The sequence below is a fragment of the Elephantulus edwardii genome, unplaced genomic scaffold, assembly GCF_000299155.1.
Source record: "Elephantulus edwardii isolate Elephantulus edwardi_28Jun2011 unplaced genomic scaffold, EleEdw1.0 scaffold00009, whole genome shotgun sequence".
In the NCBI taxonomy this organism is placed as follows: domain Eukaryota; kingdom Metazoa; phylum Chordata; class Mammalia; order Macroscelidea; family Macroscelididae; genus Elephantulus; species Elephantulus edwardii.
In genome coordinates this window covers 7,961,538-7,978,219 of record NW_006399759.1, presented here as the reverse complement: position 1 = coordinate 7,978,219, position 16,682 = coordinate 7,961,538, and the positions used below count along the sequence as shown (strand labels likewise).

General features: G+C 50.0%; 1 protein-coding gene across 1 annotated transcript in view; it reads right to left on the bottom strand.

The window, feature by feature from the left end:
- The window catches only part of KIF3C (kinesin family member 3C), a 66,284-nt gene extending 50,138 nt beyond the window's left edge, over positions 1–16,146 (bottom strand). The window contains exon 1 of the mRNA XM_006880617.1: positions 13,884–16,146. Coding sequence (XP_006880679.1) covers positions 13,884–15,446 — 1,563 coding nt within the window. The 5' untranslated portion in view covers positions 15,447–16,146. The remainder of the gene's footprint in view (positions 1–13,883) is intronic.
- Positions 16,147–16,682: the final 536 nt, after the last annotated feature.

Sequence of the window (16,682 nt, the reverse complement as noted above, 5' to 3'; positions counted from 1 at the left end):
CCAGGCCACCATGAGAGCTCAATCCTTATACCTTAGAAATGAGGGAATGGAGGTCCACAAGTCCCACACTTAGGGAATATCTACATGAAGCTTTGCTCTGACACTGATTGTGAACTTTGCCATTATTTGTTGTTGTTGTTGTTGTTGTTGACGTTGAGTTGAAGCTGACTCACAGCTGACCCTCCACTAGGTTTCTAAGGCTGTAAATTGCACGGGAAGAAACTGCTCCTCTCTTTTCCTTTGAGTCACTGGTTGAGAGGTGTGGTCTCCGGGTTATCAGCACAGCTCACCACAGAGGAGGCCAACAGAGCTCTCTAATTTAAAAATTATTTCCCAATTTTATTAGGGTCCTGATTCCAAAGGCAGGAGAGCCCCTGCCACAGACAGTGTCACAATAAAGACCGTGTCTACTTGTCCACACAAGCGAGGGATACTCAGCGGCTCACCTTTCCATAATCCAGGAGCTGCTGGGATAAAGGCAAAGGGAAGAGAATCCCATACTCATTAAGTGCTGATCTGGAAAGTGAGGATGGAGACAGCCAGGCTTGGCCAGCCACTCTTCTGGGGAGATAGCATCTAGCATGACTTTTCAAGGACAGAGGAGGCAAACAGGCTTGGCCCTGCCCCGGCCAGCGAATGCAGATGTTTTGGAGACAGAACCCAGAAGCAAGCTGCCATGTGCCTGCACCTGGGCTGGGTGCTTCTCATATTCATCCTCTTATTGAAGCATCACAAGAATTTGATGAGGTATCGATTGTGATCCCCCCTCTGATAGAAAAGAAACTGAAAGCTCAGAGAGATGTGTGGCTTTGATTAAGGCAAAAATGGCTGAAGGGACACCTGAATCTGCCTCCCAACTCCAAGTCCAAACCAAAGTGGATGCCAGTGAATCATTCTGACTTACAGTAACCTCATGTGAGCCGAGAGGCACTGTTTTCCATGCAGTCTGCAAGGCTGCCCACTTTTCAAAAATGGACTACCTCGTCTTTCTTCCAAGGGGCCCCGGGGCTAACCTTAAATCACCAATCTCTGGGTTACTAATCAAGTGCATAACCACATGCCATGCTGGGCCTCAGTTCCAGTCCAGCACCCTTTCCCCCATTTCTCCTGGGCCTGGGCAAGACAGAGCCTTGGAAAGCAGCAGCCTTTGGTGTAGACATTTTTGCCAATTCAGGAATCATCAGGAAAGCGGAGAGCACCATTTCTTCTCTTCCAGCGGAAACAAGCTGGACGCTGCTAGAGATGCATCGGCCTCTGTGAGGTTTCCACTGAGTGCTACAGGGTAGGCTGTTATGTGGAGAGCTGTCCACTGAGTGCTAGGGGGTAGGCTGTCACATCCACTACCCTCCAGAAAATGAAAAAATAAAATAAACCCTCACTGCCTTCAAGTCAGAACCAAGTCATAGCTGACCCTTCAGTCAGCTTTCGGATCCTGTAAATAGTATCAGAGGAGGCTGTCCATCTCTTCCCTCAGAGCCACTGTTCAGGTCAAACAATCAGAAAGGCGCCTCCTTCGAGTTGGCAGCACAACTCCCTACAGAGTACACCCCGGAGGCAGCCTGGAGGCTCGCTGCAGGGCCACTTCTCCCATCCCAGTGTGGAGTGATTCAAAGAGAACTGGGCGTGTGAGCCAGAGGGCCTGTGTCCTCATACACACTCTATCTGCTAGGAAGCCCGGAGCCCCAGCCCTCTGGACTTCTGCTTCCTCAGCTGTAACATGGCTTTGGATAAGGATGGTGAATTGGACAGAGGTATAAAACAGCTTGGTACACCATCAAGTATCTCTGTTCCAGCACCTCGTTAACATTAACCACCCTCTGCAACTAGCAAAATAAAATACCGGTTCAACAGTCCCTCATTCAGTTTCTTTGGAAATGACACAGTTCCTACTTTCACAGAGGCTGTGGGGGCATCGTGACATCATGTTAGAGTGCTCATTGAAATGTCTTGGGTTCAAACCTTCCAGTTGCTCTGCAGGAGAGAAACGAGGCAGTTTGCTCTCCTCAGGATTTACAGCATCTGAAACCCAACAAAGCTCATGAGTTTCAATCGACTCAACGGCAGTGAGGTTTTGGTTCCTGCCTTCAAAGACTTGTTTATCTTTTCACAGCTCCCTGACTAGACTTTGAGGAAGTAAGAACAGAAGAAATAAACATTTAAGAAAGGGAATGAGTAGTGTTATTCTCAGTAATTCTCTGCCCTAGGGACCTTAACCAAGAGATTGAGTCTCCTGGTAGGATAGTTCATCATAAAAGCACAGTGACTGATATTTAAAGAGTAATAATTCTCTCCTCAAAAAGAAGAGGAAAAATATTGGCCATTGAGGGAGAGGAGCTGACTCTAGGCCCTTCCTCATTCTGGACAAGGTGTGAGTGAGCGCACAATAGCGCCTCAGTCCACCTTAAACCTACAGCCATCAAGTCAGTTCTGATTCATCTAGTGAGTTGTCCCATAGAGTTATCTTTAAGTAAGCAGTCACGCCTTTCTACCACAGAGTGGCTAGCTGGTGGGCTCCAACACAGTTCACTGTCACCAGCAGGAAGAGCAAAAAGCAGACTTGGGAGAGAAAACCAATAGCAACTCCAGTCTCACCCTGACCTTCACTCCTTCTCCCCCACTGCCCTCCCTCATTTGTGGCTTTCTGAAATAACTCTCTCCAGCACCTGGGCCACACATGACATCCAGCCAGACCACAGAATGCGGCAATGTCAGAAATGGATGAGATGGAAGGATGTGTGGTGCATCCTGGGCATTCTACAGAAGCCCTTCTGACAAACAGTTCAGAGCTTGATTACTAACTGACAGGTTTGAACCCGTGCAGATGCACCTCCAAAGAAAGGCCTGGCAATCTGCTCTGGAAGGCCTTGAAAAGCCGCTGGCATGGTTTTACTTCACATGGAGTCACCACTGAGTTGAAATGGTGATACCACTGAGTCAGGCTGTTCATTCCTTAACGCTGTTGAGAATCAACTCAATCATTATGGGTTTGGGGCATCTTGAAAATGAGTTGTGAGCCCTGAGGAGTTAAGTGGCCCTCATTTAGGTGGGTTAAGTCATCCCCACTCCAGGGTAATTCACTCCTCTCAATGTCCCTACTGATCCTGGCTAGGCTTATCCCTAACCCTAGGCTCCTCGTCTGTTGCTTCCAAGATAAATCAGCAAATTGATTAGAGATTGGGATTCTCTGGTCATCATGTCCTTCAACTCTCTGGAGGGAAAGTGACCTGCCCAAGGTCACAGGATTGCTAATAACTGGGCAGAACTGAATATTATTATCAAGATGGGATAGAAATTACCATTGAGTCTACACGGAATCAGAACAATCCTCTATCAAGTTTCTGCGGCCACAGATTTTTGGAGGAGGAGGGGGAATGCCTATCCCTCTCCCATGGAGCAGTTGGCAGCTTTTGAACCACTGACCTTTTAGTTAGCAGTCATAACGCATTATGCCTATTTACTAAAACAGCAGTTAACAGTATTTAACATACTTTTCCCCACTCTCTTTTTAACGCAGCTTGAATGCTTCGATTCAAAGGTTATTTTTTAGAAATTTTGCTGAGATATGGTCCTTAGAGTGGAATATCGTGCTTGTAAGGGTGGTGGGACAGCACAGGAGAGGAAGATCCTGGATAAGATGGATTGATTCAGTGATTGGGGTAAAGTGGGTAGGTGTGTCAGAGACAATAAGATTGGCTCAGGATAGACCATGTTTCAGAGCTGTGGTACACACAGGGTCGCTATGAGTCGCAGGAGACCTGACAGTACAAGATATCAACAATATGTAACAAATCATTTTCTCTTTCAGCTATTTTAACATACACAATTTCGTGGCACTGAATATATTCACTGTGTATTTCAGCCTTCACTTGAAGTTCCCAGTGTTCTCATCATTGCTCAGCAGAAGTTCAAAAACAAAGATTGGGGGGGAGGGAGTTTCCCTTCAAAAAATTTAAGGTAATTTTCACTTAATTATGAAGGCAGTATATGCTAGTTGTAAAAACAAAACAAACCCAAAAAGGAGAAAAATTGAAGTCACCCTTCCTATTTGAATTCTTAAGCGATAACCTCTTTAGTAAGGTCTTGTAATTTCCTCCAGAAATTGGAAGAATTTAAAGACTAACCTCACCGCTGTATCTACTGATTTGTATTCTTGGCCATGGGTACTGGAAAAGATTTGTTGATTATAAGAATGAATGGATGGTGCTGGGTTGAGGTCGGAGGCTGGGGGTTTGCATCATACAGAAGGATAGAGATGAGTTAATTATCTCGGGAGACAAGAGCTCCCAGAGGGGCCCATTAGCCAGGAATCTGGCATAAATCCTTCTTACCCAAGCTGCTGCTCCAGTGTGGAGGTGAAGACTGTGGACTCCTCAGGCAGGCAGACACAGGATCAGATTCTAGCCCTGCCACTTCCCACATGCATGACCTTGGACTATTCACTCCTTAACTCATTTCTGTATCCCCCTTTGTCAAAGGAGATTAAAATAGCACTGCTTCATCATGCTATGGTGAGGACTGAAATAATGGACACTCTAATGTTGAGTGCTAGGCATTAAACTCGCCCTGAAGAAATGACAGCTAGCATCATTGAATTCTGCTGCTGGTGGTGATATTATTTGGCTGGTCCACCTGAAAACAGAGGAAGTCTGTAGGTCCATTACCTAGTACTATAGAAACACTGCAGTTCAAGGCTTGGTATAAATACATCTGGAAGGAAACAGAGACACCTAGAAAGTTACTCTTTATTCTGACCAGGCATAAATGCCCAGAAATCTCTCTCACACACTCACTCATTACCATAAAGTTGCAACAAAAGCATAGCTGACACTCCAGTGGCTTTTTCAGAGACTGCAAATCACATAAGGGGAAGATTGCCCATCTTTCCCCCTTAGAGCAGCTGGTGGATTTGACCCACCTGCCTTTGGATTGGGAGTGCAACACCTTACGCACTAGGCCGCCAGAGCTCCTCCAGGAATCTCTCAGAATATTAACAATTTCAGGTACACAGTCTTGTGAGGTCTGAGCATGGGGTGAGCCTCACACAGGCCACAAATTGGAAAAGCAGGATCTATGGGAAGAAAGTCCATTTTCTTAGCTACTCAGACATCTGGTTCAGTACCTCTCAGGCTCAAGATGTTCTATAATTACTGTCCAGACTGGCTAGGCACAGCAGACTGGCAGGACACAGAAGTAAGGAAGGTGTCCCCCTTCCTCCAAGTCCTCGGAGCATGTGAGAACACTATCGCAGTCACCTCATCCATTCTTCGGCTATCAACGAACCAGAAATGACTCAGGACAACCTGATAATACAATCCTGTGGCCAACACACATCATAAGAAACTCAATTTGGCACCAACTGGTCGGCTGAGCCCCCAGAAAATCTGAAGCCCAGAACCTCTCTGGGAAATAAGTGTATTAGCCTCGTGTACTCTTAATGACCACAACTTTGTTACAAGATGCCCTTGGCTCATCAAACTGCCAACTGACCACTTCCACCAAGTGATGGGAAGGAATCAAAGTCCCAGCTCCCATCAATACCAAGGCACTCTGACCTAGGTGCCTGAGCCAGCCTGGAGGGCACGTCACTTCCCGCTTATGAAAATGTATACAACAGAATACAAGATAATGCAACAGTTTCACATGCATAATTCAGTGGTAATATTCACACCCCTTAAATTGTACAACCATTCCCCAATCCTTTTCAAAATTATTCTAATACATAAACTCGCTACCTCCTAAGTAAAAATTCACCCTGAAGATCGTGTCTTATCACAAAGCTTCTCTCAAGGCTCCAATCCTGGAGGACCAGGGAGCTCTGGTGGCCCTAGGGGTTAAGAAGCTGCACTGCTATTCCAAAGGCACACGGTTTGAATCAACCAGCTGCTCCACATGGGAAAGATAGTCTTTCCCACATGATTTACTGCCTCTGAAAAACAACGAATCGGTTTCAACTTGACAATATGAAACAATAACAATCCTGGAGGAGTCGGCTGGGGCAGGGTGGGGCAGGAGAGGGCACTCAGTTCCCTGATGACCTGGTCCCATCAGTGTCACAGTGGCCTGCATAGGGCTAGGATCTTGAGGGGCATGTGGATGGAACCAGAGCAGCTAGCTTTGGGAAAGCGGGTGCTCCTTAGGCTACTGGACAGTCTAGGTGACTAGGGACAGCCCTACTTACAAACAGTCATGGCCAGGGCAGTGGGATGATCCCGATTACTAGCTCTGATAGCACTGAACCCAAAGGTGAGTGGCTCAAATCCACCCTCTCTGCAGAGGCCATCTACTTCCACAAAGATCTGCGGCCTCGGAAACTCTATGGGGCTGTTCCACTGTCCACAGAGTTGTTACGAAAAGAAAAGAACTCGGCTTTAGTGGTTTTCTACAGCTCTCTCTCCCAATTTGTGCTTCTTCTTCAAGAAGGCTTTCTGCTCACCTTACTAACCCAATTCTCTCTCCTCCTGCCTCTATGACTTTACTTCTCTTCCTCTCTCCACAGCCCTCTCCATTTTTCATCTGATTTTCCCCATTCTCTGTCTCTCTCATTCATTCTTCTCATTGTTTTTGACTCTTCTCTAATTGGCCATCATGGAGAGTTGAAATATCTTTTGTTGTTGGTTGAATTCCTATTACATTAAATTTTAAACTCTCTGACCTTAATTTCCTGAGAAGATGAACTATACATTTTACATTTGGCTCTAAAAAAAGATGACTCTTCTAAAAAATTAAGTGCTTTCAAAGAGTAGGGGATGTTAAAGACAGCCTAATTCACTGACTTTCCTGAAACATGATGCCCGTAAGAATATCTGATATTCAATCCCTCTCTCTGAGAACTGTTCTGAACACTCTCAGGGATGATAGCTCATTACTTTTTAGGGCAGCTCAATTCTGCTTGGTGGTTTGTTTTTTGTTGTTTTTTTTTTTAAATGTTCTTTCTATTAAATTTAATCTGGTACTCCCTGAAAGTCCCACTCCCTGGTTGCCAAGGACCACCGGGATATTAAAAGAATGCAACCAGTAGATGACCAGAATGATACATGATGGGGACAAGGGACATGATGGGATAGGCTAGCTAGCTGTGGGGTCCTCCTAATGGAATAGTTTATTCAGACAGACAGGGCTGAAAAGATGAATCACAGTCAAATGCTTGCCATCCCTGAAATGATGTGTTTGTTTCAGGAAGGTGGCTGTTGTTGTTGTTGTTATGTGCTGTCAAGTTGCCTGCAACTCATAGGTACCCTAGGTACAACAGCCCTAAACCCTGCTCTGTCCTGTGCCAGTCTCACCATCTCCAACACACCTACCCCCATTGCCCCAGTCACTGAATCAATCCATCTCATAGAGGGTCTTCCCCTTCTGTGCTGCCCCTCCAACCTCCAAGCATGACGTCTCTCTCCAAGGTCTGGTTCCTACCTGCAACATGTCCAAGTATGTCAGATAAGCTTCAGAATCCTTGCCTCCAAGGAGCAGCCTGGTTTCACTCTCTCCAGGACAAACCTATTTATTCTCTTAGCAGTCGATGTAGCCAAGTGAAATTATTTACTTGCCTATGCGGGAGCTCTAGCAGCCTAATGTTAGAAGCTGTGCTGCAATTCCAAAGAGGCATGGTTCAAAGCTACTAGCTGCACCTCAGGAGAAGGATGGGGAATCTCCTCCTGTGTGATTTACGGCCTCTGAAAACCCACTGGAGGGTCAGCTATGAGTCACTTCCAATTTGACAGCACACAACAACATCAACAACATGCCTACAGGCAGTTGGGCAATAATAGTAATTGTTGTTGATGAGCCCCACTGAGTCGGAACCAACCCATAACTTTGAGTATCTTTGCATGGGCAGTATTATTCCTTTTCACTATGCACTCACTGGTGTTCCTCTATTGTTCGTGGAGGTTTCAGATAATGGATAAGGATGACAGAAGAAATACTGATGTCTCTGAGCTGTGGTGTTGGAGGAGGGTACTGAATATCTCACAGACTGCCAAAAGGATAAACAATTACATCTTAGAGAAGGTGAAGCCAGAATTCCCCTGAAGGCAAGGACGGGGAAGCCCTGTGTCACATGCTTTGGGCATGTTGCTAGGAGAGACTATTTTTTGAAGATGGACATGATGCTTGGAAAGGTGGAAGGACAGCAAAGAAGAGGAAGACTGTCAACCAGGCAGAATGACACAGTGATTGCAACAAGGGGCTCGAGTGTGCCAGAGAGCGTGAGTTCGGCACAGGATAGGACACAGCGTTCAGATGTGTTGTTCATAGGGTCACTACGAGTCATACTCGACTTGATGGCACCAAACAATAGCATGGCACCAGACCAACAACTCCAGTAACAGTCACAGCACTTATTATTTACTAAACACTTAGTATATACCAAGAATTGTGTACAGTGCTTTGCCTTGATTATTTTGTTTAATCCTCTCAGAAGCACTGGTGGTGGGTACTGTTAGCTCACGCTGCAGATGATAAAACTGAAGCTCAGGGACTGCAGAATTAATAAGTGACTGCACTCAGCCTGTCTGGCCCCACGGCCTATGCTCTGAGTACAGCACTCTCCATAATGAGGTCGGACCACAAACCAACCCAGGAGACCTAGATTGGGGAGTCATTCACACCAAGGGAGAGAGTGTTGAGAACAGATGATCCTGGCTCTAACCGGAGGTCCCTTCTAAAGACGAGCCCCAATCTCCATTCTTAGTCATGTACATGCTTCTAATTTCCACTGATACATCGCCAACTACCCACCGATCTTTGTCCCTGAAAATTCAGCATGCCAACACGATACAGCCAGTTTCCAACTTCATGCTTGTAACTGTTTAGACATAAGAGATCACCATATTTCATGTCATGTAGACCAGGGTTCAGACAGATCTGTCAGATATTCACTAAATGACCTTGGACAAGTTAACCTACATAAATCTATAAAATGAGGACAATAAAAATAATAATACCTTTTTTATTATTATGGGAGGGATTAAATGGGGTCATTTGTCTATGTTGTTGTTATGTGCCATTGGGTTGGAACCAACTCACATGTGATCCTCCAGCGGGTTTTCAGAGGTTTTAAATTACATGGGAAGAGACTGGCCATCTTCTTCCCACAGAGTGGATTCAAACCTCATACCTTAGGGTGGCAGCACCACTTCCTAGCATTCGGCCACCAGAGCACTGTAATTTGTATACAGTATCCAGCACAGTGCTTGGCACATAGCAGGGAATCAGTAAATGGCATTATTATTGCTACTATTTCTCAGGTTTGAAACTCCCTCCCACGCATCCTCATTTATGGTTAATCCCTCTGCTGGGAAGGAGAAAAAAGAGGGAGCCACAAAGGAGAAGCAGTAGCTTGTGCTTCCTGGAGTGACCTCAACCCTCTGATCTTGGGGGGGTTACTTCTGGACAGTTTTGACCCCACCATGGAGACAGTCACGCTCTAATCAAGACCCTCCCCTGCTCTTCTCTGGACACACCTACTTCTTGGAAATCACACCTAGGGCCTCTGTTCTACACCTTCTGTGCCTCTTTCCAGCTCTGTTCTGCATTTGTAACCCTGCAGTCTGTGCCTTCCCGAAATACTACCTTTCTGCTCCAAACATCTAGAATCAAAGCGTTATAAGTCATCATACCCAACCTCTAGAAAAATTTCATTTCATAATGAAAGCAGTCAGTAAAGAAACAAAACACCCCTATACAATGATTTGACTAAAGTGGACCTTCCCCAACCCGTCTATTTGCATGCATGAAACCAGGTTGCTCCTTAGAAGCAAAGATTTTGAAGCTTTATCTGACATACTTTAGGCATGTTGCAAGGAGGGGCCAGTTCTTGGAGAGGGACACCATGCTTGGGAGGGTGGAGGGAAAGCTCAAGAGAGGAAAACCCTCGATGAAATGGACTGACTCAGTGACTGGGGTTTTAGGGGTCAGAAACAATGAAGTTGGCTCAGGAGAGAGCAGAGTTCAGAGTTTTTGTACATAGAGTCACTATGAGTTGTAACCGACTCGGCACATAACAACAACATTTTGCACAAGCCTTTGAGGTTTAACAGTGCAGTATGATAACCTTAGCTGTGGGCCTGTTACTTGTTCTAACAACTTCCCGCCTGATAGGGCTAGGGCACCCTCAAGCCCTCCACCCCAGATGCTCTTTAAGTACCAATTGTTAATGATTCAGGTCAGACCCAAGAGTGAGGGGCATCACAATCTCAAGCTCTCGCACATCTGCATGCCCTACTTCAGGCACACGGTAAACAGGAGAGAAGCAAAGTGAGCAGATCCCAGGGAGACAGGCTAAGTGTTTGTGCACAGTGAGGGGAGAACAAAGGGAATGGAGTGCCCTGGAGGAAGGAGGCAGGGAAAGCAGGCGAGAAAGACTGTAAAATGAGTCAGAGAGAGTGAATGAGGGCACTAGGTCGCGTCAACTACTGCTTAACTGCCCCCAGAGGGTGTCGGTGAATTGGAAGAAAGGATGAGGGGAACGGGTGGGGTGAGGCCTTAATTCAGAGAGTGAGGAAGAGTGGGTTGTAGATGGGCAGCAGAAGCTCAGCTAATTTCTAGAGGGCTCCTGCCCTCTGAGATCTCTTGTAAGGCTTCTTCCTGGCTCATCTCCAAGCTGCTGCAGAGAGGGCAAGGTGGCTGGGATGGCGGGGGAGCATGGCGTTGAGGCATGCGCTAACAACAAAGACGTCAAGCCTGGACCCCTGCTTGGCCACTCAGAAGCCACCTTGTGGCTGCTAATGCCTTTCATTTATTTGGCAAGGCCCTCACACTAATGATCTCATTTCATCTTCAGGCAGCCCTGTGAAACAGGCAGGACTGGGATTATTATCTCAAATGTGCTCCTCCCCTCTTTACCCTGTGGACCACTCAAATTGTTTTCCTCCATCCTGGAAACATCCAACGCTGCACCAGGTAAAGCCGTAGGGGCTCCAGAAGGCTCATCCCTCAGTCTAGACAGCTTGTCCGAGGCTGAGGCTGGGTGTGATGAGAAGTCACAAGACCTGAACTCCTTCCGCTTCTGGAATTTCCCAGGCACCCTCCCCCTTTGCTTAGATCTGAAAGCCTGGCATATAGCATCATGGCACCCCCTCCCCGCAGGGCTGTGAGGCTTCTTCCTCCTCATTATGTGTGTGCTGACCCCCTAGTGGGTTTTCAGAGGCCGTAAATCACACAGGAGGAGACTGTCCTTCCTTCTCCAGGGAAGCAGCCTGTGGATTTGCCTTGGGGTTAGCAATTCAATGACTTAGCCGCCAGAGCTGGAAACCTGAGGCTGATGGAGGCAAAGGCCTTTGCCCTGAGTCACACAGTGAGCAAACCTGGAGGGATGGGTGACAAAGCAGGAAGAGCACAGGCTTGGGGAGAGACATGGCCTGGGTTCCACTCCGGCTCTGTCACTCATCAGCTAGAATTACCAAGACAGTCATTCAGCTTCCCCCAGCTGGGTTTTCATAAGTGCCAAATGGAAATAATAATAGTCCTCTCTTGAGGTGGTTGGGAGAGTCAAATGAGATTAGGACACCAAAGTATTCTTTAAATATAAAGTGTTGTGTCAAAGTGGATTACCATGATGATCAAATAGCCTGGGAAGCAGGGTCTGTCATATGGACAGAGGCTGGTACAAGCACACAGTGCCGGCTCGGTGGAAAACCCCAAGAGCAGATAGAGTAATGTCTGGACAACATGAGGGGCAAAAAAATCAATGTTATTGACTGTATATGTGAAGGATGTTCAAATAGCAAATGTTCTGGTGCATATGTATTGACCACAATTTTTTTAAAGTCCCAGCTCTCCTTCTCTCAGCTGTGTGATGCTGGGTAAATCAGAGCCTGCTTTTCAAGGCTTTTGTGCCTGCTATGTGGGGTTCCCTGGGGTATGTTTCTGGTACAAGAATTCTGGCTTGGTCACCTCAGCCTCTCCACTGTCTTACTATCTAGACCTCATAATTGCCTTAAATCCAAGAGCTTTATTGAGCAGAGCCAATCAAATCCCAAAAACGGGAACTCAGGAGGATGAAGTGGGCTTCTGTATCTTCCTCTCTTCTTAGACTCCCAAGCCTTCCCAGATTTAAGACCCAGTAGGCTGTATTCATATGGGGGTGGAGGCTCGGGGTCATAAAACCCATGAAAGATTGCCCTATGCAAGACTTCTCAGGCTACCTGGGCTCTCCCCCGCAAGGAGAAAAGTGGAGGCCAACTCCCCAGCCTTTGCTATTTTGCTGCTCCCAGGACGGCCTCTGAGCCTTTCTTTAAGGAAGCAGCTTGGCATAATCCTTTCTGGGCTCATGAAGAGGAATTAAATATTAAACATGAAAGGTCGGAGCCCCTGGTGCAGCAGCACGTTCCCACAGCCAGACAATGGCCAATAGCTCACCAGTACCCCTCAGGGACGGCAGTTCTTCCTCTCCAGCCAGGACTCCCCTCTCCCCAGCCCACACTTTTGCCTTCCCCAGCAAGTGAGTACGTCATGGTTCTCAGCATCCTCTCTCCAACTCCTAGTGTTGAGGGTCTCCCCCCAAAACCAAACCCGTATCCATCGAGTCAGCTGTGACTTCTAACAACCACACAGGACCGTGGCAGAACTGCCCTGCAGGGTCTCCAAGGCTGTAAATCTTCATGGGAGCAGAATGTCCCATCTTTCTCCTATGAAGCAGCTGGTCGATTTGAACTACTGACCTTTTGCTAAGCAGCCAAGAGGTTTAGCATTAACCACTCTACCAACAGGGCTCTTGCTGAGGGCCCTATGTACCTGTAAGTACCTGGAGCTTTTGAACTGTGGCATTTGCAGCACTGAATTTAACACATCTGTGGGTGACCATGACGTGCTCCCCATAGTGGGTCCCACCTAGGGCCTGGAAGGTCCCACGAGAAAGAGGACAACTTGGGAAGGATGTTGAGGCCAGGGCATCTCTCAGGGTGATGGGGTGTAGACCTTACTGGGATGAAGCCTAGATGTGGAACCAGTTGGTCAAGCTTCTTAGATTAACACAAATGATAGAGCTGCCAGGTTGGAAAAGCCTCAGAGGTCACCCAGGGCAACCCTCTATTCTACACAAAGAGAAACTGAGGTCCAAAGAAATGGAGAAGCAGTTTCTACAAGGTCACTCAATAATCTGTAGAACAGCTAGGACTAGACCCCAGGCTCCGAGTATGCAGCACGCAGCTCCTTCCACCCAACCTACTGTGTGATCCCTTCCACTCTCCTTCCAACCACACAAAGCAATGGCCCCCCAACAGTCCACTCATGGTTCCACTTGGCCACCCAAGAACTGAACGAACATGAAGCTTATGCATTCCCACTCAGGTCCACCCCCCTGTAGGAGGAAACCTTGGCGGGGTCACATCTCTGAATCCTTTAACTATAAAGCAGAGATTGACGGACCACCAACCTGAATGGTTACCACAAGGATCAGATGAGAGTACATATGTGGGGCATCTGGTAAACCGTGATGAGGTGCTATCCACGTGTCAGATATTATTAAAATGATGTGAGGTCTGAAGGGGCTGTAGAGGGAAGGAGTTGCAGGGAAGGCTTGTTGGGAGAACCCACACTCATGTGAGGCTGAGCTTCTACCTGGCCAACCCACTGACCAAGACAGACTGACAGCCAGCAAGCCAGACAACCCAAGCTCATTGGCTTGAAAGACCACCTGCCTGCTTTGGGGGGTTGTATGGTTGTATGTGTGTGTGACCCCAAGTCTTCCCTGGAGGCTTCGCCTATTGGTTTGGTATCACAAGAACTTGCCTGGCTGCTCCAGGGACATATTTGCAGGATAGGAGTGTTTGATACTGAGGGAGGATAACAGTTTTCATGCCAGGCCACAACCCTCAAAGATCTGCCTCCACCCTAGACAACCCCTTGGGGACATCTCAAGTCCATCAGCCCCTTAGGGCCCCTACCTTGTACTTGGCTGCGAGCAGTTCTGTGGCCTGCTGCTCCCGCCACAGGTCCTCCAGCATCTTCTCTTTCTCCTCCAGCAGCTTCTTCTTCTCCTCGCTCACCAGGCTGCGGTCGTCCTGGATGGCTGCCTTCTCCTCCTCTAGCCGCTCCTTCTGTTCCTGGAGGTAGTTCTCCATGTTCTTCTCCAAGGCTGATTCCAGGATGGGCTGGGGTGGGTGGTGGTTGTTGTTGTGGTCATCCTCCTCTTCGGCCACCCAGGCCTCGATCACGGACCCGTCGGGGTACCCTGCCGGGGCGGACACGGCCTTCTTTTTGCGGTTGCTCTTCCTCCGGGGCCGCTTTCCTAGCATCCCCTTCTTCTCCAGCTGGGCCTTGAGGCGGGCGATCTCCTCCTGGAACTCCCGCAGCAGGGTGTCCTTGGGGTCCTCGTTCACGCGAGGCTTGTTCTTGATGTTCTTGGCTCGGTTGGCGAAACGCAGGGTAGAGAGGCTCTCGTCGTAGCTGTGAGAAGCTGGCCCTAGTGTGGCCACCATGATGGTCTTGGCATTCCCCCCCAGTGAGTCCTGGAGGAGTCGGGTGAGCTTGGAGTCCCGGTAGGGGATGTGTGTGCTCCTGTTCCCGGCCAGAGCAGCAATCACATTGCCCAGGGCTGACAGTGAGAGGTTGATCTTGGAGGCCTCTTTAGGCCTCTCTCCTCCTCCACCACCACCACCGCTGCCTCCACCACCACCACCACCACCACCACCACCACCACCTGAGGACTGAGTGGCTGTCCCTCCAGGCGTGTTGGGGCCTGCCTTGTTCTGCCTCTCACTGCCAGCCAGGTCCACCAGGTTGAGCTTGCCCACACGGATGTGGTCCTGGCCATCAGAGCCACGCTCACTGCACTCTACAGTGATGACAAAGATGGCATGGGAACGGGAGCTGACCTCATTCATGTGCGTGCTGCCCACTGCCCGGGTCTGGTTCCCCAGGTTCATGACATGTTCAATCTCCTTGACATTCTTGGTGACAAAGGAGGACAGGTCTTTGATGTAGACCCCCGTTTCAGGATTCTCCTTCAGCTCCAGCCTCTTGCCAGGCTCCTTGGAGAGGAGGTCGCGAATCTCCTCCTGGTAGATCTCCAGGTAGGAGGCCCGGACCAGGTACTGCTGGTTCTGGGAGCGGGAGATGTGGGTGAAGATGTGCTCGAAGGCGTTGGGGATGACCCCACGGAGCTCGGGCTCCACCCAGGTGCCCTGCATAGTGTAGGTCTTGCCAGTGCCTGTCTGGCCATAGGCAAACACCGTACCATTGAAACCCTGAAGGACTGAGTCCACCAGGGGCCTGACAGTTTCATCATAGAGGTCGGCCTGCTTGGAGCTGGGGTCATACACGGCGTCAAATGTGAAGGTCTTGGGCAGCTCCCCAGGTGCAGCGCGGGGGTTGCGAAGGGTCACCTGGCCCAGCTTCACATCCATGGTCAGGATCTGCTCGTGACCAGCAGCCTCCTCCTTCCGGCTGAGGGGGCGGCACCGGGCCACCACCTTGAGGGCCTCGCTGGCCTTGGTTTTGCTGGCCATCTTGCTGCTGCTCTGCTCAGCTTTGCCCTCGCCCTGCCCTCCTCTCGGCCCTGAGCGGCCTGGGTCCTGCTCCCTAGGTTCGGATCCGCGGGGCCGGCCCAGCCCCTAGGCGCTGCTCTTCAATCTGCATGCAGCCTCCCGGGGTGGGGATGCTGGGAGGTGGCTCGAGCGCTGCTGCAGTCCGGGCCTCCCGTGCTCGTCGGTCCTCGCTGCACCGGCTGGGGAGGCAGAATTAGGCTGAATCCCCGGGCAGCCGCGGGAAGAGCGGGAGCACCGCCGGCCGAATGGCAGTGCCCGGAGCCCGCCCCATGCTGGGGCAGAGGGGGTGCCGCCGTAAACAGCGACGGCAACAATGAGATAAAGGAAGAGGAAAATGGGATGGGGGTGGGCAGCAGAGCTGTCTTCTCCTCCCTCTCCTTCCTCTAGGGATCCATAGCGGAGACGGCCGGTGCCGGGCGGCCGGGGCGGGGTCCCGGCCCTCCCGAGGGCAGAGGCTCACCTGGAGTCATCCCCCCCAGCTGGGGGATCATTCATTGCAGCCAACGCGGCTGCTGCTACCGCTGCTGCTGCTGCCGCCGCTGCCTCCGCCTTCGCCGCCGCCGCCGCCGCCACCCGAGAATGAGAGACAAACAGAAGGGGATGGGGCGGAGCAGCGGCGGCGAGAGTGATGTTGCCGCCGCGCTGCGGCCCCGGCTAAGCCGCTCCGCTGGGGTGGGGCCGGGGGCGGGGCCGCGGGGCCGGGGGTGCAAGCCGGGGGCAGCCGGTGTGCGGGCGGGAGCGGGGCATCGCCGGCCCGGCACCCCCGCAGACCCCTCCGCAATGACAGGCTCCGGTGCCGACCCGGGTCCCGCGCCCACCAGTCCGGTGCAGCGCGGCCCCCGCCCGCCGTCACCCCATCGGGCCGAGCATGCTGGGAGTTGTAGTCCCGCCTTTGTTAACCGGGTGCGGGCAGGTTGCTAATGTCTTTTGCAGTCCGGGTGGCCCCTCCCTCTCCGGCCTGCAACCCTCAGGATGATTGCTGAGTTTACAGACTCCCAATGGGGGCACGCACCACCCACGCGTGTGTCCTGAACACCCACCATTCTCGCTGTCTCCATTGCTCCTGTTTTTCTGCCTGCAGACGGGTGCATGTCACCCCTTGACTTTAGGGTGTTGCCAAGGCCTCGTGGAGCATAACTCCTAAACGTCCCTTGACCCTGTCCTTTCTCCTCCTACACTAGCTTCCTTCACGCCTTC